The sequence below is a fragment of the Lynx rufus genome, unplaced genomic scaffold, assembly GCF_022079265.1.
Source record: "Lynx rufus isolate CCGP_SWC_20201006 ecotype Redwood Valley unplaced genomic scaffold, mLynRuf1.p SCAF_8, whole genome shotgun sequence".
NCBI classification, from domain to species: domain Eukaryota; kingdom Metazoa; phylum Chordata; class Mammalia; order Carnivora; family Felidae; genus Lynx; species Lynx rufus.
In genome coordinates, this window is record NW_025814896.1 from 66,707,634 (window position 1) to 66,728,226 (window position 20,593).

At 45.5% G+C, this 20,593-nt stretch overlaps 1 protein-coding gene and 1 pseudogene across 4 annotated transcripts in view; both read right to left on the minus strand.

The window, feature by feature from the left end:
* Window positions 1-20,593, minus strand: part of LOC124503443 (guanine nucleotide-binding protein G(I)/G(S)/G(O) subunit gamma-10-like) — a 108,246-nt pseudogene that overhangs the window by 70,016 nt on the left and 17,637 nt on the right.
* The window catches only part of MCFD2 (multiple coagulation factor deficiency 2, ER cargo receptor complex subunit), a 34,874-nt gene continuing 17,674 nt past the window's right edge, over window positions 3,394-20,593 (minus strand). Inside the window, exons 2-5 of one of the 4 annotated variants that reach the window (XR_006960175.1) lie at window positions 7,230-7,390; window positions 6,287-6,446; window positions 4,686-4,882; window positions 3,394-3,971 (exon numbers count right to left, since the gene is read on the minus strand). Coding sequence is in view for 3 of the 4 variants with exons in the window: in XM_047068495.1 (XP_046924451.1) it covers window positions 4,751-4,882; window positions 6,287-6,446; window positions 7,230-7,378 (441 nt within the window). In the remaining variant the exon portion in view is untranslated. Of the gene's footprint in view, window positions 4,883-6,286; window positions 6,447-7,229; window positions 7,391-13,082; window positions 13,223-20,593 lie in introns of those variants that run through there. The other 3 variants (XM_047068495.1, XM_047068494.1, XM_047068493.1) reach the window with 3 other exon arrangements.

The following is a 20,593-nucleotide window of genomic DNA, read 5'->3' on the forward strand; positions in this document are numbered from 1 at the left end:
ATTTTTTTTAGTTCTCAAATTCCATTTGGCTACTCTTTATATCTTCTATTTCCTTGCTGATACTTGTTTTTATTTTTCCATTGGTTTCGTGTTCCTAATTGTTTGTTGAAGTATTTGTATCATGGCTGCTTTAACACCCTTGTCAGATCATTCTAAAACCTGTTATGAAGGGCACCTGGGTGGCTCAGTCGGTTAAGTGGCTGACTCTTGATCTCGGCTCAGGTCATGATCTCACAGTTTGTGAGTTTGGCCCTGCGTTGGGCACTGCACTGACAGTGTGGAGCTTGCTTGGGGTTCTCTCTCTCTCTCTCTCTCTCTCTCTCTCTCTCTGCCCCTCCCCACTCACTCTCTAAATAAATAAATAAATAAATAAATAAATAAATAAACCTGTTATGGGTGCTGACATCTTTTCTCCTTCAGTTTGAGATCTCAGTTCTTGGTATAATGAGTGATTTTTGACTGACACCTGGACATTTTTGTATTACATAATGAGACTGGACTTTATTTAAACCTGTTTTAACTGATTTTCCATGATACCCCTGTGGCAGGGGAAGGACAGGTGCTGCCTCCTTCCTAACAGGTGAAGGAGAAGTCTACTCCCTACTCAGCCTCCATCAATACCCAAGGCCAGCAGCTCCTCCTTACTGCTGGACGTGGTTGGGAGTTTGGATTCCCCACACGGTCTCTCCAGACACTGTGGTGGAGGTGACATTGTTATCCCTGGGTGGTGAAAGGCCTGACCCTTCACCAGGCCTACTCCGACACACCCCACAGAAAGGGGGCGGGGAGTCTCACTCCAGCCAGTTGGGAGTTCCTGGGGATGGAACTCCAGGTTTCCTGGGGTTCTCCACTGACCCTGTGGGCAAGAACGGGGCCTTGTTACTGTCCAGGGATTGGGAGGAATGGAAGTCCCAGCTCCTTACTTGGCATCGTCTGGCATCACCTCAAATACAGGAAGGAGGATAGCACCTCATTACAGCATGGCAAGGATGGAGGCCTAGGCTCCCCACTCAGTCTCTGCTGGCAGGGCCACAGTTTTCCCTGTGGTGTTTGGCTGGAATAGAGAAACTATTGTCTAAAAGTTTCCTGCCTTGTTAGATTGCCCTTTTCTTCATTCTCTGGCTAGAGAGAGCAGGTTTTTGTTGGGGCTTTTTTATGTGCGCTCCTTTTGGCATTTCTGGGTTGCTGGCTTCCTTAGCTCCAAGTCTGGATAGATCTGGTGAAAACAAACAAACAAACAAACAAACAAAAAACCACAAAACACACGTAAGACAGAACTCACCACCATGTTGCTGCTTACATCCCAGTGTCCCTAACCAGTCTGCTTTCTTCCCTCCACATTTCAGACTCTTCTTATGTTTGTTTTACAAATAATTTTCCAGGGTTTTGTTGTACTTTGTTAGAGAATAGAAGTGTATCTACTCCATCTTCTCAAAAGGCAGAGGTCCTGGGTTTTTTGGTTTTTTTGTTTCTTGTTTTTAACATCCAAAAGTTCAGACATAATGTTCATAGTTTCTGCTACTAATTCCCTAGTTGAAATGTTAGATTGGTTGGGTCCTTGATAAAATGGATTTCCCCTTGAGGTAGAGATGTGACTTAGCTCTTGTTTTTATTGGGGATGCTACGTAAGAATACTTCTGTGTCCTCTGATGATAACACCTTCAGGGGAAGTCTGGAATATGACACAAAGGCTTTTTTTTCTCCTCTCTAGAAGGTACTGAAGTCCAAAATCTAGATCAGAGAGGTTACATGGCAAACACACAATAAACACTCAATGAATGAATCAACAAATGAACAAACTCAGGATTGACCAAAAATTAAAAGCACTGATGTCTCATCACTTTGTACTTAGGGGCTTGTTGGGTTATGCTATGCGTCTAGCTAAAGCTAATAGGCTCTTCATATGCAATTGAGATGAAGTATGAATTAGTACAACTCTTCTGGATAGAAATTTAGCAATACTTACTAAGGCTTAGTAAGTAAGCCTTACTTCTTTGCAGGTTCAAACCTCAGTAATCCACTTTCCTCAAGAAGTAAGAGTATAAAAAAGATTTGTGTACACAGATACCACAACGTAATCGTCAACACCACATAACAGAACACCCTAACTTGTAGTTCCTCAACAGATGGATTGACATCCTTGATCTATCCGTTCAGTGGCATAGAGAACATCTTTTGACCCCTGCTCCGGAGGAGTCATCAATCCCTTTTTAGCCCCTCCAACCCCTGCAATGCAATAGGGGCCCAGGCTCTCTAGCCAGACTGAGGAACAGGTGACTGAGTATTAAGTATCTACTTTGTGTAGTGTCAGGCACTTACTAGATGCTTTCTACATTTGCCCTCATTTTGTTAATCCTCTTCTCCTTTCTGTAGGTAAGTTTTATTGTAGTAATTTTTTAGATGAGAAACTAAATTTCAAGTTCGCAGCTGAAGAGAGCAGGCCTACGATTCTGACTTGACTGCCTGAGTCCAAAGCTTATGCTCATATAAGGCTGCCTCTCTTGGATAGATTTATCCCCATTTTAGAGATAAGGAAACTGAGGTGCAGAGATGTTCCTGATACATTCTGAAAAATCCTTCAAGTGGGTTATGAGAAGGCTAGAAGAGAGGAGGTATGCAAGAATGTCACTGTGTCCCTAGTATCACAGGTCCCTCTCCCACCAGGGACATTTGCTAAACAGGACCACAAAGGCTAGCACGAAATAGTTACAAAGGGAAGTCAGCTGTGAAGGAGGAAGGAGGAAGGAGGTGTCTGTCTCGTCTATTTAATGGGGTGACTCTACCTTGTAAGGATCTGCTTCCTTCCCCCTCCAGCTGCCTCAGTCCCTTCCCAGCAGCCAACAGGATGAGGTTGTTCTGGGAGCCCACCCATTAGATCCATCCAGAGGGGCAACTCTGGATGAAGAAGAGCCAATGCAACATCCAAAGATCTTCGGGGGGCAGGGGAGAGAGAAGGCAATGGTTAACTTCCTTCCTTCCTTTTCAAATGGCAGAACAAGGTGTCATTCCCAAAATGCCAGGGGAGACTGTGCTTTTTGCTTGGGCCTGGGAGGCTTTCAAAAATGCTACCTAATTAAATTTTCTGCCAAAGAAAAGACAGTCACCAGACTCCAGGAGAAAACAGTTACTTTCCTAAGCTAGACTATGCTGTCATAATCTGAACGTGGCCAGAGAAGAAAGGTCCAAAAAGTGATTTCACTCAGAAGAAGAAATGAATCAAAGCAGAAAGTGACTGATTACTGGGAGTCTACCCCTGCCAAAAGAACAGGGCACAGCCAGGGAGGGTCATAGGACCTGTGAGGGAGCAGGCACATGGAAACATCTGTACTAAATAAACAAAACCTTCACGTGGGAGGAGAAGACCCCTATTGGACAAAAATCAACTGCTCTTCATTTTGTTTCATCAGCTTTATTGGTCATATACCCAGGATTCAATATATAAATCTTTCAAAATAACTAGATATTACAAGAATAGTTTACAATTCAGCTCTGATTGCACAAATACTTGACACAGGAAACCATTTTTTACAAATACATACGTTTTCTTATAAGAATACTTCAATAAAGAAAATAGGTCTCTATGCGTCTTACAGCAAATCCTAGGCAGTTTTTTCCCCTTTCAGCCATCATTTCAGGTTTTTTACCACAGCAAGTCCACCACATCCAATAGACCAAATCACAATCTGCTGCTACTTCTCATTTTCAACTGTTACTGAGATCCGCAGTCTTAATTAAGAGTTTTTAGGCTTCTTTTTTTAATCTTTCCTGATCTGAAAGAATTCACATATTTAAGCTAGAAGAGGTCATTTAAACACCATGCCTTCTAAATATAGCTTGCAGCAATATGGGTGCTGGGTGATCTTCTCTCTCCTCACTTAGGCAAGACCAGCTAGTAGCTTTACCCCACTGTGCCAAGCAGGAGGGATAAAGTCCTTGCGTTCCTAATAGTTTCTAAGCAGCAAAAACAAACCCTAGAAATAAGAGTTAAATACAAATATTAAGAAAGCTAAAACATTTGCTAATGATTAGAATAAAGAACATTTTAAATTCAAAGTCTCTCCTAAGACGAAGAAGACATAAAAGAAAGGATGTGGCAGTAGTTTTACAAAATACTGAAAAACGAAAAAATGCTAATCACTTAGGTCAGTTGTGTATCATTCCCAAAGTGTCAGAAGACACAGAATCTTAGACTCTATGGCTAGCTGAATTCAGTATCTGGCATCCTTCTTATGCCTTGTGACAGTCTAATACTCACTTGCCCAGGGTGGGGGCAAGCCATCATTCAGGCCAGGGGAACTTTGTGGAATACTGACCACCTTTACTTAAAGAGACAGAATCCACCAGGAAAACATTTGGCATTTACGCCATTCCCTCACTGTTACTGAAAAGTGTGTCTACTTGGCAAAGCTTCTCTTACTTTTCCGGTAGCATGAATGCAAACCAAGAGACCAGCAGCATCCTACAGTCAAGTTCCTGAGTACCACACTCCAGCTGTCCAATATTCTTGAAAGGATTCTTTAATCAAGCCCTTGTCCAGTAAGAGATTTAACAGTACTTGGGGACTACAACTATGTCCTGCTTCTCTTCTATTTCTCTTGATTTCTCTTTCTCACCCCAGGGTAACAAATCGCTATAGGTTTTTACCAAAATACTGTTGCAGTTGGAAAGGAGTTATTTCGCATTACCGAAAAAGTGTTTAATCACATTATGACGGGTCACATTCGCATACAACTAGATGGCCAAACAACGTCTACTGCAGTGATTTTGCAAATTCCGCATAGTCAATGTATCCATCATTGTTTTTGTCATCGTCTCTCAAAACACCATCTATTAGATTAATCAGTTCGGCTTCACTCATTGGTGGTGCCTGTTCATTCGCTTCCTACAAAATACAAATTAGACAACGATGAGTCGCACGTTTTACTGGAAGTGCTTAGCTAAGGTCTAAAATGTCCATGTTCGTGTGTCCAAAAACTCCTTCCATGTAGTATGTGGCTACTTCTAGGAATCTAAAAACCATATAACAGACATAGAGTCAATTCATAAAAATCCAATTTAGAAATTATATTTGCCAGTGAAAAAGATGCAATCAAAGCAGGTCCTTGCTTATTTGTTTTAAAAATTACTTTCCCCTCTTTTCTAATTACAGAAGTAACACATGTTCACTGGAGAAAGCTAGGTCTGGCTTACACAGAATTATGAAGTTCATAATTCCCACAAACCCATTCTAGAGAAAAGCTGAGAGCTCGTGCTCTCCCGAGGGTCAGCTCTGGGTGCAATGTGCCCTTGTAAAGTGCAAACGGTCTGCACTGGACAGCGTCCTGGGGTCAGAACAAGAGGAAGGCACTGCCAACCAGGAGAACATGTTACAGTCTTTGAGACAAAGGTGTTTCCCCTGCTCCAGAGGGAGCTGCAGCAGGGCTCACTGTGCTGAGTGCTATGCTAACGCTGTTCACATTCTGCCAATTCTTCCTTTGCCACCTCTCCCACATGTACCCTTTGCTCTCCTGTCGCTACCACCAGCCTCGCCTTCTGGGACTGCTGAATCCCAGGTCCTCTCCCTGATGCCAAGCTCTCCCCGCGTCCATCAGTCTGCCTCCCACGGCAAAGGACCTTCCCGCGACACTGCCACTCTTCTGCACAAAGCCATTGTTAGCGCTCCCCACCACCTTCAAAGCAAACCCGAATCTGCTCTCCTGCTAGCCACCAGCAGCATGCTCGCACCACCAGCTCTGCCTGTCCTCCTCTCCGCATTATAGACTGAAGTGTGGCAGGGCAGGACAGACGCTAGACCTGGACACATCTGGATTTCAGTTCCCTCACCTCTAACATGGGGGTAATAACCGTGCCTGCCCAGCCCACTCCCAGGCTGCTGCAAAGACTCTGTAAATGCTCTGCAAACCGCTTCATACGGAGCACTGAGTAGTATCACACAAGTCCTCAATTATTACTGAGTCCCTTGATCGCTTGGTTTGCCACCCTTAAATAAAACAGCTTCTCCCCTGCTCCTCATTTTGATGTGGTCTGTCCTCCAGGTGCTGGTTCTCAAGCTCTGGTGTGCAGTAGGAGTCCCTGGAGATTCTGCCTCAGTAGGTCACCCTGTGTGAGAAGCGCCTCCGAATAGGAAAAGAGGCAGAACGGAGCGATGAGCAGACAAAGAAGACACAGCAATACAGTTGTACAAGGACAGCACAGGTCATCAAGATTGAAGACTGAACCTTTTAGGGGGGAGGGGGGGCGGAGAGCACTTTCTGAGATGCTGCCCACTGAGCTACCGCAGACCTACCTCCTTATGGACGTGAGTGATGGCTGTGGACAGCTCCAGGCCATCAAGCAAATTATTGCCATCATAATCATGCATTTTGAAATAATGGAGCTGCAGTTCTTGTGGGGACATCTCCGCCTCTGGTTTGTTGATGACACCTTCTAGATGCTCCATGATATGCCTAAAAACCGATAGTCAGACTCAGACCACTTGGCAGCAACCCCGGGATCACACCAAAACGTTAAGAACTGAAAAGTTCAAGATCTTAAGGTTCACTCATTCCAGAAAAACAGAAAGCGTGGCAAAGCACACTCAAGGATGATAGATACAGGCAAGGCCATGAAAGGGGCAGGGAAAAGTCAAACAGTTCACCTGCTAAGCTGGCAAGATTATGGGTGTTTTCCTCTTTATTATTAGAATGCTGTTATAACATCATGGGAGACTAGCAATTAAACACATTTTTTTGAACCAATTCAAGGAAAACAAATTATGTGTGAGCCTAACTGGCCCAGGACAAAAGTTGCAACAAATAATTCAGTGTTAGAATGTGACAGTAAAAAAAGGAAAAGCTCTAGTCAGTCCAGAAACCTTAGTTTTATCCTGGATTCTGTCACCACTACTGTATACACGTGTGTGAGAATATGTGTGTGTGTGTGTGTGTGTGTGTGCGCGCGCGTGTGTGCATGCACGCATGAGCATGAATGCAGAGGGGTTGTCTGTATGTCTGTCTGTGGTGAAAGAGAGACAGGATGAATTCAGGCAAGTCATTTATCTCATCTGGGCATCAAGATCCTCCATCTATGAAATGATGATGGAAAAAGACTGCCTGATTTACAGGTGGCTATAAGGAATAAATAATCACTCTTGAAAAACGTCAAGGAGTTGTACAAACAGTAGAAGGGTGGCTACCGACTGCAGCTGCAGGGGGGAGGCTCTGGGACCCCAGCCCTGGCTGGATACGTACTCTTGGTCGTGCACTGTATTCTTATCCAGGCCCACGCTGCCAGGATGGGAGAAGCTGGCCCCAGGCTCCTCAGCCCCGGCACCTGGAGCACAGAAGGCCCAGAGCAGACCACACAGGAAGGGGGTTCTGAGCAGCCGCAGAGATCTCATGGTCGCCGGCACCTGGGAGGTGGGGAACATAGAAGTTGCAGGTGAAAACACCAGAGCTAAGGTTCTTTCAAAACATGACAGTGTGCTGCTCCTGGAGAAGGAACTCAGTGAAAGGAACGAGGTTGGGGAAGAGAACATGTCCAACTGGACCTAAGGCCAGCTCTGCCATTACAGTGTGGGATGACCTTGGGCACTCCAAGTCCCCATCACTCAAAGAGCGGGTGGGAGGGCTTCATGACATTTCCTGAAGCTCCTTCAGAATGCCAAACAACTCAATGAGAGGTTAAAGGGATCTGAAGATTACTCCTGCCTACAAGAAGCTTACCGTCTGGTGAAATACTTCCTATGGAGAGCACTAAAAAGGCAGAAAGCGAGGTATCCTAAAGAAAAATAAAAAACTGAGAGTTCAGAGGAACAAATTTCCTCTGGGTGAGGGAAGATCAGTGAAGGCTGGGGCCACAGTTTGCTGTGGACGTGCAGGGACTGAAGGACTGAGGCAATGCTGTGAGCAGAGCAGAAGGTCAGACAAGTGGGAAAGAAACTCCAAGTGGTGTAGTCAGGGGGAGCCTAGAGGATATGAAGCAGGCAGAATGGTGGACAATGGGGCACAGAGGTTGACCAGGCTCTATGGGATATGGCTTTGCATGCTAGGCTAAGGAGGCTGAAGTTTCTGGAGAACATATGGGGAGCCACTGAGGATTTGTGAATGGGAGATGAGATCAGAGCTTGGTTTCAGAGTGGCTCATCCAGCAGCACAATGGGGGCAAGGTATTTGGTGGAGCAAGACCAGAGCTAGGAATGTGGCAGTTGAGGGAAGCGATGAGGCAAGTCAGATCAAGGCCTGCAGTAGGGGACATGGGAAAGAGGACATTAACCCCTGCCTCATCCATCTCCCAGGACTGTGACAGGTAACCCAACCACTGTGAAAGAGCAGCAGAAAGGAGAGTTACACAGACGTTAGGATTCCATTAAGTACTCCCGGAGTTTGGCTAGACCTGCAACTATGGTCAATAAGATACAGTCAGCTACACAGTAAGTTCCTGAGGGCAGGAGTGCTTCGTTCCCAGGATTCCCCACCAAGGCTCAAGCAGGCCTCTACGATTTGTGAAATTCAAAATCCCAGTCTTTCCGGGGGCTTATAGACCGATCTCAAAAAGGTGAAGGACTGCCATACCAACTAAGGCAATGCTGTGAGCAGAGCAGAAGGTCAGACAAGTGGGAAAGAAACTCCAAGTGGTGTAGTCAGGGGGAGCCTAGAGGATATGAAGCAGGCAGATGGTGGACAATGGGGCACAGAGGTTGACCAGGCTCTATGGGATATGGCTTTGCATGCTAGGCTAGGACCATGTTGGTCCTCCATACCAACACAAGGACTACATATCCATCTCCCAAAAGGCAGCACAAATTCTGCTGATAACAAAGGCCAGTGATTTCTAATGGGCCAAAGGTAGCCACAAGACCAAACCAACAGCAGTAAAGAGAAAGCTTTAGGGTACTGGTCATTCCTTGCATCCATCACACACACAGCTCACTCCAAAGCCTCTGTACCTGGGGCTGGCAAGGAGCTGTGTGGCAGCCCTCTCACCCATCCCAAAAGGCGGGACTCCGGGAGAATACCATCCCCATGACGTTCAGGAAAATTTCCCAAACCCATTTTGCCTATCAGTGGTAACCCCTTCAACAGTTCCTTCCTCAAGGGAACAACAGTCGCTGGGGTGTAACTTCCAGGGGGCCAAAACGCAGCATCTAATCTTACAACTGTATAGGGACATCATAATGCAACATCATACTTAACAGTAAGAAATGATTTTTAATATTTAATGAAAAAGAGCAGACTGCAAAAGTCTGTGAAAAATAATTTTGTAAAAAAAAAGTGTATATTTCATACATAGAACAATGGCTAAAAATGGTTAAAAGATTATTTTCTGAAATAGGAGGTGTGATTTGGACTTTTCTTCTTTTTACTTTTCTCAGTTCCTACTGAGGATTCTAAGGATTCCTAAGGTCTAATGTTCCTACTATAAACATGTTTTTCTTTACAAATGTGTATTTAATGTGACTTACCCCATAATTTTGCTCAAATATGTATGAATGGAATTTAAAGTGGGGGGGGGGCTTCCACTTAATTCTCATCCATAGAAAATAATTCAGGACCAGAAACTACATTTCCAGTTTTACCAAATAAAAGTGTCCAGACCCTGACAAGGCCACTGCCACTGTATCTGGTACCCGAAAACAAGGTCTCAAGTTACTCCCAGCAGTGACTGCCCAGGCCAGAGCAGAACAGCTTGGTCTAACCACGTATCTTAGAGTTCTGAGACAGGAGAGATCAGAGAGGGAAGCCAGTTCCTCCCAAGCCTCTTAGACTCATGCACAGTAGACATCGCTTTCTCCAGCAAGCCTTCTTCAAATCTGAGTCTGGCTTAGGTGTTCTTCCCATTCGCTCCTGAGTGCCTCCCTTCAGAAGGGTCCGGTCTGACAACAGATGCGAATGCGACCTTGAAAACTGCCTGATTACTTGTAAGTGCTCCCTGCTGGACTGACCTCTATGAGGGCAGCGAGGGAACCACATTCCCAGCAGCAGGCACAGCGCCTGGCACAGGGGCTGACGGTTTCAGCCTGTGTGCCACAGTCCTTAGTGGGCGGTGGGGGGAGGGATTCCCATCTTCACAGATACACTGCCGAGTTTTGATGTCAGTGTAACTGAGCATAAAACTTTTTTTTGGAGGTATCTATCAGATAGTCGAGTGATCAATGAACCCATAGCATAATTTCTTATAACTATGTGGTTGGAAGCTTAGTATCAAATTGTGTATGTGTGTGGAGGAGAAATAGGTTCTATTTAAAAAACACCAAAAAGAAACCAAGGGATAGGTAATACAGTAACTATGGGTCCACATTCTCTCAAGGGAAGCAGAATAAAGGTCAAGAACCAGTTGATGTGGACATGTCCCACTTTGGTTTGTTGCAGCAGGTTTCTAACAGAACATAACACAAGTTCAATCAATCTACCAAACACAGAGGAAAAACTTTCCCTCAAGTGCTACAGTGAGAACAGGGAATCTGCTACCTAACAAATTAAACTGTCACATTCAAAAAGAAACATAAGCAACTCCCCTTTGCCTGAAAAACATGTTGCATCACCCATATTCCAATGATTTAGTTCAAGGCCATGAGCAAACAGGCTGTTAGATAAACCCCAGCAGTTCCCAAGCTCACTGCCTTCTTTGAGAAATTATAGAGGCCAGACTGGAAAAAAATCCAAAGGAGAGACTTCTGAAAGAGATTTCAGAACCCAACCCCTGCTTTCAGACATCCTTGACAAGAAGCCTCAGTCCTGGGAGGGAAGTACCAGACCAGGCTCAGTAGCCAGTCTCAGTGTAATAGGGCTCCCTTCACCGCTCCAGCAGCCTCTTCCAGGCCCAGAACCTTTGCTCCCAATGTTCCATTAACCTGTCTGCCGTCTTCCTTCCAGGCCCAGTTCAAATGTCATTTCAGGCTTCTTCCAGCCACACCAATCTTTCTCTCCTCTGACTTCAGTCTGCAGCCTCTCACAACATATAGTCACATATTGTTCTTTTCCCTCCCTCTGTGAGGGCCAGGACACTGTCATCTCAGTCTCTCCCTTACTCTACCAATCACAAAGTGCTAAGCTGACTGGAGAACAGCATATCCTCAGGTCTGATTCAGGGCAGTGGGTTTTGACACCTAGATATGCTGTTCCCTATCACAGAAGATCTGGCCTAAGCTGGAAAAATAACCCCTTTGGAGCTCTCCCACCAGGGCCTGCCTGGCCAGCTTGGTCCACCCTCTCCTCCCATTGTGTCATTAGCCCTATCAGCATGTTAAGAGTTTGGAGCCAGCCTTCCTCCTATAAAGATTGCAGCAGCTGTTAGCAGGTTTTCTCTCCTGCCAGGGGCCCTCAGTTAAGAATTCAAACTCAGGGGCACCTGGGTGGCTCAGTCGGTTGACTGTCTGACTTCGGCTGAGGTCATGATCTTGCAGTTCACGGGTTTGAGCCCCACATCGGGCTCTGTGCCGACAGCTCAGAGCCTGGAGTCTGCTTTGGATTCTGTGTCTCCCTCTCTCTGCCCCTCCCCCACTCATGCAGGCGTATGCTCGCTCTCGCGCTCTCTCTCTCTCTCTCTGAAATAAGTAAATATTTTAAAAATTTTTTTAATTAAAAAAAAAAAATTCAAACTCAAAAGCAGCCACACTCACTAATATCCAGACATCCTGTACCCAAAGTCAATGCCAAAGAAAAACTCTGAAGGGTACTTCCCATTTACCACTGCTACGGTCCTGGACTGAAGGCAAGAATATAGCCAGGTTCCTAGGCCAAAGAAACTGCTACATGGGTTGGAGATTGAGAATTGGTTCTGAAAAGCAAAACATTTAATAACTTGATCCATATGTTTATTTGGGGAGCCCGAGAAGCGGCCAGGCTTCATTATGCATTTAACCAACACACTCCTTACTAACAGCCTGGTGCCACACAAGGTACTGAGGACTATGGCCCAGACAGGTGCCTGTCACACTGATTCCAGCCTGGTGGAAAAGAGAGACTAATAAATAGACCCCTATGGAGTACCGCTGAAACCCTAACCCACACCTGGAGTAACCCATGAGGGAGAAAAGGATTTTTTCAACTAAAGTACAGTACTTCAGGCAGAGAGAAAAGAATGTAACCAACACCTAAGCCTGTAAGAGACTTGGTCCAACCCAGGAACTACAAAAGATTCAAGAGGGTCGAAGACACAGTAGAGAGGTAGAACTGGATGGAAGCATATGGTTAGCTTGTCTAAATAATTCTGCAGGCTGGCAGGGAACTGAAATCTGCTACTCTGGGATATGCAGGCCCATTTGATAAGGAGGGTGTTTGGCCAGGGGGCCTAATCCATTGGAACAGAGTGGGGAAGAGAACTAGAGTAAGGTAAAAACAGAACAGGTCATGAAGGGCCTGTATAAGCTATGTTCAAGAGCTCAAAAGAACAATGAAAATCCACTAAGGACAGAAGGGGAATGGGGGAAGGGATCTGCTGACATTAACAGGTCTGTGTTTTAAGATTATCACTCTGGCTTTCCAGTACAAAACAAACTACAAAGGATCAAAAGACCAGTCAAGATGTTATTGATGTAGTGCAGGGGTGAAATGACGGCCTGAACTAGCTGCAGCAGAGAGGCCATGGATCAGGAGCGAAGTGGGAAGTATCTAAGAGACCTGTGATAGATTCGATTGGGTGGGTGAAGGAGTGCCGAGCCGGGGAGGGGATGGGGGGGCGGTTAGAGTGACGCCCAGGTTTCTGGCTTGGGCACGGGGTGCATGGCGGTGCCATGCCCAGACAGGGGATTCAAGAGGAAGTGGGCTTCCCCCATCTTCCCACTCGCTTGGCCAGACAGGACCTGTTTGTTGTGACCCCCTCTGGGACACAAGGTACCGGCGGTAGACGAGAGTAACGCCCCCAGCCGGGCCCATCTGGCTTCAAAGCCCCCGGCCGCCTCTGTTCCAGGAGAGTGGCTGTGCTCCCGGCCGCCGGCTAAGCTTCCCGAGGCAGCGCAGAGGCCGAGACCCCTACTCAGGACGCTCCCGCCCCGCAACCTGAGCCGGAAGCCCCGAGCCCCTGAGAAGCGCCGGGATCCCGCCCCACTGCGGACGCCTGAGTGCCGCCCCAACGACCTCCTTCTCCAGGGTCGAGTCACAGACCTTAGAGGACGAAGCCCGGGCCTCGGCTCCTCCTGGGTTCACTCACCCTCGCTGCACCCAGTTCCCAAGCAGTTTTCCTCAGACGCGAAGCCTCCTAGCATGAGCCTCGCCAGCCCCCGTCCTTGCAACCCTTTTCCTCGCCCTCCCCGCCCCGCCGCGCTGTGCGCATGCGCGCTCCCCTCTGGCCGCCCATTGGCGCCACAGAGCCCCACCCCTGCCCGGCGCGAGGCAGTGTGGACCGCTAGGGTGATTCCACGTGTAAAGGGCCCGGGACCAACTAGGGCCTGGCAGGCGCAGTTCCTCAGCCAGCCAGCCAGCCTTCCCGAGGGCGACAGTCGGCTCTAGCCTAGGTTGGGCCACTTGAGCCTTCTCGGCCCGGCAGCTTGCTAGGAATGTAGTCCAGCGTGGGACATAGGATGGCTAATGGGGATGGGGAGGATGCTACAGCTGCCTTCCATTCGGCCTCCACCTTTACAGGTTCCTCGGTTCCTCCACCTGTAGGTTTGGAAGAAAGATCCTGGGAATCCTAGTTCCACTTCTCATGAAATGCCTAGAAGACGCTAGAGCCAGCTAGAGATCCTGCGATTCCAAGACTGTCCTACTTCCAGCCTCCACTTGCTGCAGTCCACAAACCGCTTAAGCTGCAAGACCTATTCAATTGTATACGAGTCCCACCAAGATTTCATGGGCAGCCCAGTTCAAAAACCACCTTACCTGTGCAGTTAGTGAAATGACCTTCTATCTCAATAGAAGACAAAGCACTTCAACCCCTTCCCCCCACCCCCCACCCAAACAGACCCACAAACAAAAGAAACCATAAGCCCCACATAATCCTGCTCTTACACCTTTCCCCCTATACAATACTATCATTCCATGAATATTTATTGACCAGATGGGTAAATGAGTGTGGGACCGTCATTTTTTTAAATCCCTTCTCCCATTTGTGTGCATAAAGATAAATAATCATTTTTCATATGAGCCTGGATTCAGAAAGGGAGACACTGGGCAAGAAAGAAAGGGGTTAAGTGAGATGATCCCAGAAGCCTCCCTGTACTCTGCTTTAGCAGATCAGTGCCTTGAAAGGTGGCAAGGTAACTGCCATTGACAGTACCCCATTTCTTCTCCCACCTTCATCTGAGATTAAAATCTGTTAATCCTCTCCCAGAGAAAAATCCCAGGATCCCAAAGTCCTTGAAGAAACCCTATTAGTTCAAGACCCCCTTCTTTCCTTAGTCTGAAGTTTGGGTTACTTTGATCTAGTTCATTCTTCAGCACTGCATCTGTCATCCACCCATTCTTACATTTGCCCATTTATTCATTGATTCAGTAACATTTCTTGAGTACTTCCTATGTACAAGACACTGCGCTAGGAGCTACTAGATATACAAATAAGACATAGTCTTGTGTTCTCATTCTATTTAACCAACGCTCCCACTTTTTCTGTGGATCTTAACCTCTATGTCTTTCTCTAGAATTACCAATTGCTCCCTCTCTAATAGACCATTCCCATCATCATATAAGCTTGCCCTCTGGTTTCTATCCCACCATACTGCTGAAACTGCAATCTCCATGCAAATCCAGTGGTCCCTTCTCTGTTCTGTTTTTGCTTGCCCTCTCAGTACTATTTAACATAGTCAACCACTCCCACGTTGAAACACTTTCTTCTCATTTTCTGACATCATGTACTCTTAGCCCTCCTATCTCATTGGCTATTCTTTCTTGAGTTCTTTTCCCTGGCTTCTCATCTCCTGCTCAACCTATAAATATCAAAGTACCCTGGGTACTATCCTGAGTCTCCTCTTTATCTACCCAACTCCTTATGTGATTTCATCTAGTCCTATGATTTTAGGTACCACTTATAAGCAGGTGGCTCCAAATTTTCTCTAACAATGACCTCTCCCTGTAATTCCTAATTCCCTAAAAAAGTGCATACTTGACGAATGTCTAACTGGCATCTCAAATTTAACTTGGCCTCCCCAAATATTTTCATCCCCAAGCATGTACCTCCCTGTTTTGCTCATTTTAGTGAATATCATTGCCATCCATTTAGTTCTTCAAGCCAAAATTCTAGGAGATATTCTTGTTTTTCCCCTAGCTCTACTGAGGTATAATTGGTATCCATGAAACCATCATCTGCTACCTGTACTTCTGTGAGAGCTTCCTAACTGACCTCCCTGCACCCATTATTGCCCCCATTCTAGTCCATGAATGAGAGCACACATTTATTTAAGCCATTTATAGGTGAATGCGCTGTAACTTGTAGTTGAACCAATTCTTAACAGGCAAATAATTTGGTACCAGAAGTAGTACACTAAAAACAGACACTAATGTGGAATTAGCTATATGAAGCTTAAGGTATAGCCAGTGGTGAAGACTCCATTCCAAATTGGAAAGTTGGTGAACAACTTGTTAAGCAGTAGTGAAACTGTCAAACTGCTGTCACTTGCTGGACCAACCGAAGTTGTACTGTAGGAGAAATCTCAGGATCAACATAAAACGTTAGTGGTGTTGCCTTTTTTTTTTTTTTTTTTTTAGTAGCTTTCAGCAAGTGAGTGACAAATCTAGATTAGAGATACCTGATTTGAAAGCAGAGATTAAAAATGAGGCCTTGGTAAGGGCGGAATTCCTTACCTGCAGTTTACAACATAAACTGACCTAGTCCCACAACTTGGAGTCTCACTAGCTTGAAATAAATAATTTTCTTTGTATACCCAGCACAAGTGGAAGCAGGGAAGAGGCAGCTTTATCAGGAGAGAAGATTGAGGCCCAAGGTAGCAAAAATGGACTATAGGTGGCATCTCTGCCTGCAACTGTTGTTTTGAATTGCCTCAACTGTAATTGAGCACACAAAAAGCAGCCCCTAGAAGACTTAAATATTCTGATACTTGATTTGCTTGTTTTGCAAAATTAAGCACTCGAGGTATACACAAGAAACTAACAAAAGAGAACAGAGGTGAGAATATGACCTTATTATTACTATTATTGTTTTTGAGAGAAAGAGATAGAGTGCAAGTGGGGTAGGGGCAGAAAGAGAGGGAGACACAGAATCCAAAGCAGGCTCCAGGCTCCAAGCTGTCAGCACAGAGCCTGTTTGGGGCTCAAGCTTACAAACCACAAGATGATGACCTGAGCCAAAGTTGGGTGCTTAACCTACTGAGCCACCTAGGTGCCCCAATAAGACCTTAATTTATTTCTTTTTGTATTTTTTTTTTAACCAAGAAAAATGTTACCTATTTGGAAAAAAATTTTTTACTTATTTATTTTGAGAGAGAGAGCACACAAGCAAGGGAGGGTCAGATAGAGGGAGAGAGAAGATCCCAAGCAGGCTTTCTGTCAGCCCAGAGCCTGACGCAGGGCTCCATGGGGGGCTGGATCTCATGAACCATGAGATCACGAACTGAGCTGAAATCAAGAGTTGAACCCTTAACTGACTAAGCCACCCAGGCACCCCATGGGAAAACATTTTTAAAATCTTTAATTAGAAAACCATTTAAAGACCCCGTAGATAAGTTATTTGATTGTTATTACTCATGCATGGAATTGACCAGAAGCCTAACAAATGATTGAGGGAATCACTTATGTCCTCAAAATCTGAAGCCTGGTCAACATCAGTCTGTTACTGTTTAACACTTAGGGCAATCCCTGGATTCCTGAATCCCCTCCAACAGGAAGTGGGATACAAACACTGGCATTCTACACAACCAGGGCACAGAACAAGTGAGGGGCTGGTAGATTCCCCAGTCAAAAACTTAACATACTGCCACAGAGGAGATCCCTTACTATATATGTCCAGCAGGATTGGATGTGGTTTACTATGGGGGTATATTATGCTTTGCATGCTTTTTTTTTTTTTCTAAAAGGAAGCTTTCGGGGCGCCTGGGTGGCGCAGTCGGTTAAGCGTCCGACTTCAGCCAGGTCACGATCTCGCGGTCCGGGAGTTCGAGCCCCGCGTCGGGCTCTGGGCTGATGGCTCAGAGCCTGGAGCCTGTTTCCGATTCTGTGTCTCCCTCTCTCTCTGCCCCTCCCCCGTTCATGCTCTGTCTCTCTCTGTCCCAAAAATAAATAAACGTTGAAAAAAAAATTTAAAAAAATAAAAAATAAAAAATAAAAAAAAAAGGAAGCTTTCATTGTATCGTCACACTGTGCACTGAAAGTATTTGCATACATTTTATTGTTGTACAGCTATAGACGAAAGACACACTCCTATTGTCCTTTACTTACAAACACAATACCTCTGACATAAGATGTGTGGATTTTCTTCCCACACCAAGCAATTCTCTGCAACACTAGCTGAGTGTACTACAATGCTATTCAATTCTGACACAAACTGGAGTTAGTAGTCTAAGGGCTCAATCCCTGAGACTGCCCCCCCCCCACTTCAGATGACAATCACAAGTAGTAGGTGCCCAGGTTACCCACAATTTCTGCCCGACTTGGCTAAAAATTGGAGGTTCCCATGACCCCCTTCTTGGATTTGATCATTTGGTAGAATAGCTCCCAGAACTCAGGGAAATGCTTACTGAGGTCTGCCAGTTTATTACGTAATAAAAGACACAGTTGAAAATAGCCAGATTTGGAAATACAGAGGATGAGGTCTGGAAGGGTCCCAAGTGCAGGAGCTTGGGGTCCTGCAGAGTGGGGATGCACCACCCTCCCAACACATGGCTGTGTTCACCAACCCAGAAGCTCTCCAAATCCTGTGCTATTGGGATTTTTATGGAGGCTTCCTGACATAAGTATGATTGATTATTAGATCAATCTCCAGTCCCTCTCTCTTTCCTGGAGAATGGGGAGTCAGGCTGCAAGTTCCAAGCTTCTAATCATGGCTTGGTCTTTCTGATGACCAACCTCCACTTGGAAGCCATCCAGGACCCTAACAAGAGTCATCTCATTACCACAAAAGACACTCCTATCACCCAGGAAATTCCAAGGGATTTAAGAACTGTGTCAGAAACCAGGGTCAGGAATCAGGTCAAAGATCAAATACTAGAACAAAAGATGTTCCTAGTGTTCTTATCACTTGGGAAATTACGAAGGTTTTAGGAGCTCTGTGCCAGGAACCAGCAGTAGAGACCACTACATGTATTTTCTATTATTTCACAACAGTATATACAAAGGAAAGTACACATATAGAAAAGCATACAGCTCCATAAATTTTCAGAAATTGAACACACCCATATAACTATCACCCATATCGAGAAACAGAACATTACCAACATCCTGGGAGTCCCCCCTGAGCTCCCTCCCAAGTACCACCCTCTCCCCAAAAGGTAACTGCTATCCTGACTTCTAATAGCACAGAGACATTTTACCTGTTTTTGTATTTTCTATAAATGGAATCACACAATACACACTCTTTTGTCTCTGGCTTCTTTGACTCAACATTATTTTGAGATTCACCTACAGTGTGTGTAGTTTTAGACCATTCTCATTTCTGTATGGTATTCTACTCTCTATGCACATCTAGGTAGTTTCCAGTTTGAAACTATTGTAAACAATGCTGCATTGAATGTTGTAGAACATTTCTTTTGTTGCACATCTGTTTGCATCTCCATCAGGTATTTACCTGGGAATAGAACCACTGGCTTATAGGGAACACAGATATTCAGCTTTACAATATACTGCCAATGTTTTCCCAGGTGGCTGTGACCATGGATACAACAGCAAGAGCATGTGAAGTTCTGTTTTTCCCCATTCTCCCAACACTTGGTACTGTCATTTTCATTTTTTCAGAGAACTTAACCTTTAGTTTAAGTCGGAAGGCCACAAGAAACCCCATCTGGACCTGGAAGAGGGGCCTGTACAGAGAGTACCTGGACTCCATGCTGTCTGTAGGAGCTGGCTGACATTTTAGGATTACCTCCTTTATGGAGGAGTGAGAACATTCCATGCAAAATGTGCATATGGGAAAGAGGGGTGTGTGGGGGTTATAGGTAACCAAAGAGCTGCACAATGTTGACTCCAGTGAGTTAGACTGGGTGGTAGCCCAGTTTCAATTTTCCACCCTCTTGCTCTTGTCTATCCCCATAATAAAGACTAAAAAACATTAAACACTTACTTTTCCATCTTTTTTGCAGCTACATGACCACATGACACAGTTCTGGGCAATGAGACATGGGGGAACTTGGGAAATCTGCATTTCTAATAACAGATCTAAGTGACTGGTACCAACCTTTCCCCATCTTCCAGCTCCAAGTGGGGATGTACCACCTCAGCAGTAATCCTCAACCATGAAGGCAAGTCAGGGAGAATTTCAGAAAGGCTACTCCCATGCTTTGGAGCTGCTGAACCAGCACGAGCAGCTGCCTGCCTCCAAATATTCTGTTATGTGGGGAGAACTCCTGTTTAAGCTATTCTATGACAGTCAATTGCATTTCTAAGTGATACTGAATTGATCAAAGTGAGGTCACCGAGGGCTCAGGAAGCAGTTAATGTGGAATGCTGGACAGCAGCCAGATTGCAGTGCATGATGAGCACCTGGTAGGTAAGCACCAGGTACAGCAAATACGGGCAAATCTTCCAAGCACTGCTATGAAGGGAATGGAAAGTAGCTAGAGAGGACACAGGATCCAGGAAGGTCTTTAAGATGGAGTGCCATGTGCATGTCTACATCGTTTTGGAAAGAAGCCAGCAAAGATGAGACTGTAGAGCCAGCAGAGTGGAAAAAATTGAAAGGGTAAGTTTACTGAGGAGGCAGGAGAGAGTGGATCCAAAGCCCAGATGGGGACAAGCCTGAAATTTGGGAGTCATGGCTATTTTCTGAAGGAGGGGCAGGGAGACTGAGCGGGTCAAAGTTTGAGATCATTATGGTGTAACTGGGAAAGCAGACTGCCTAGGAAAAACAGAGGCTTTCTGGTCTGAGTTGAAGGTCTAGGTGAAATTGGAAGTTGTTCATTTATAATGGTATAATGGTACAGTCTTCATTATTATTTGATTACATACAATTGGTAATGTATGTTTCTTGAATTTTAACTTAAATATTTTCTTGCATGTGGCCAGAAAAAGTTAGAACATAAAGTTGTCTCATAAAACATTAAATTCCTCTCTCTCTCATTCACCTTTTCCTTCTTGGGCTAGCTGCCATTTGTGACCACACCAGGGCTGAGTGAGGGAAGGACTAGAAAGTGGTAGGGGGATAAGGACGTTCCTACCTGACATGTATAGTAAGTTGGTTCTTCCCCCACTTTCTCCCTTTGATATGGATTCACTCAGAATGCTTTTGTGTGGCTTCCCATCTGAAGCCCTCACTATGGTTCCCTTGACGCCTTTCAAAAAGCTGCTGGTCCTCTCTCATTATCTGTTTTCCCTAGCACTCCAACAGATATCCTTTTGGGCAGGATCCCTTTAAAGATAATCCCAAGCTGGTTCAATGGCTCATGGCTTGGGTTGGGTTTGACAAGAGCCTGGGGCAGAGTCCCTACTTCCCCCAGGTGTTTTCCAGGAGATGGCAAGCCCCTGGGAGCCCAGTATGGGCCCTGAACAATGAGAAGCAATACTGAGGGTGATGTCTA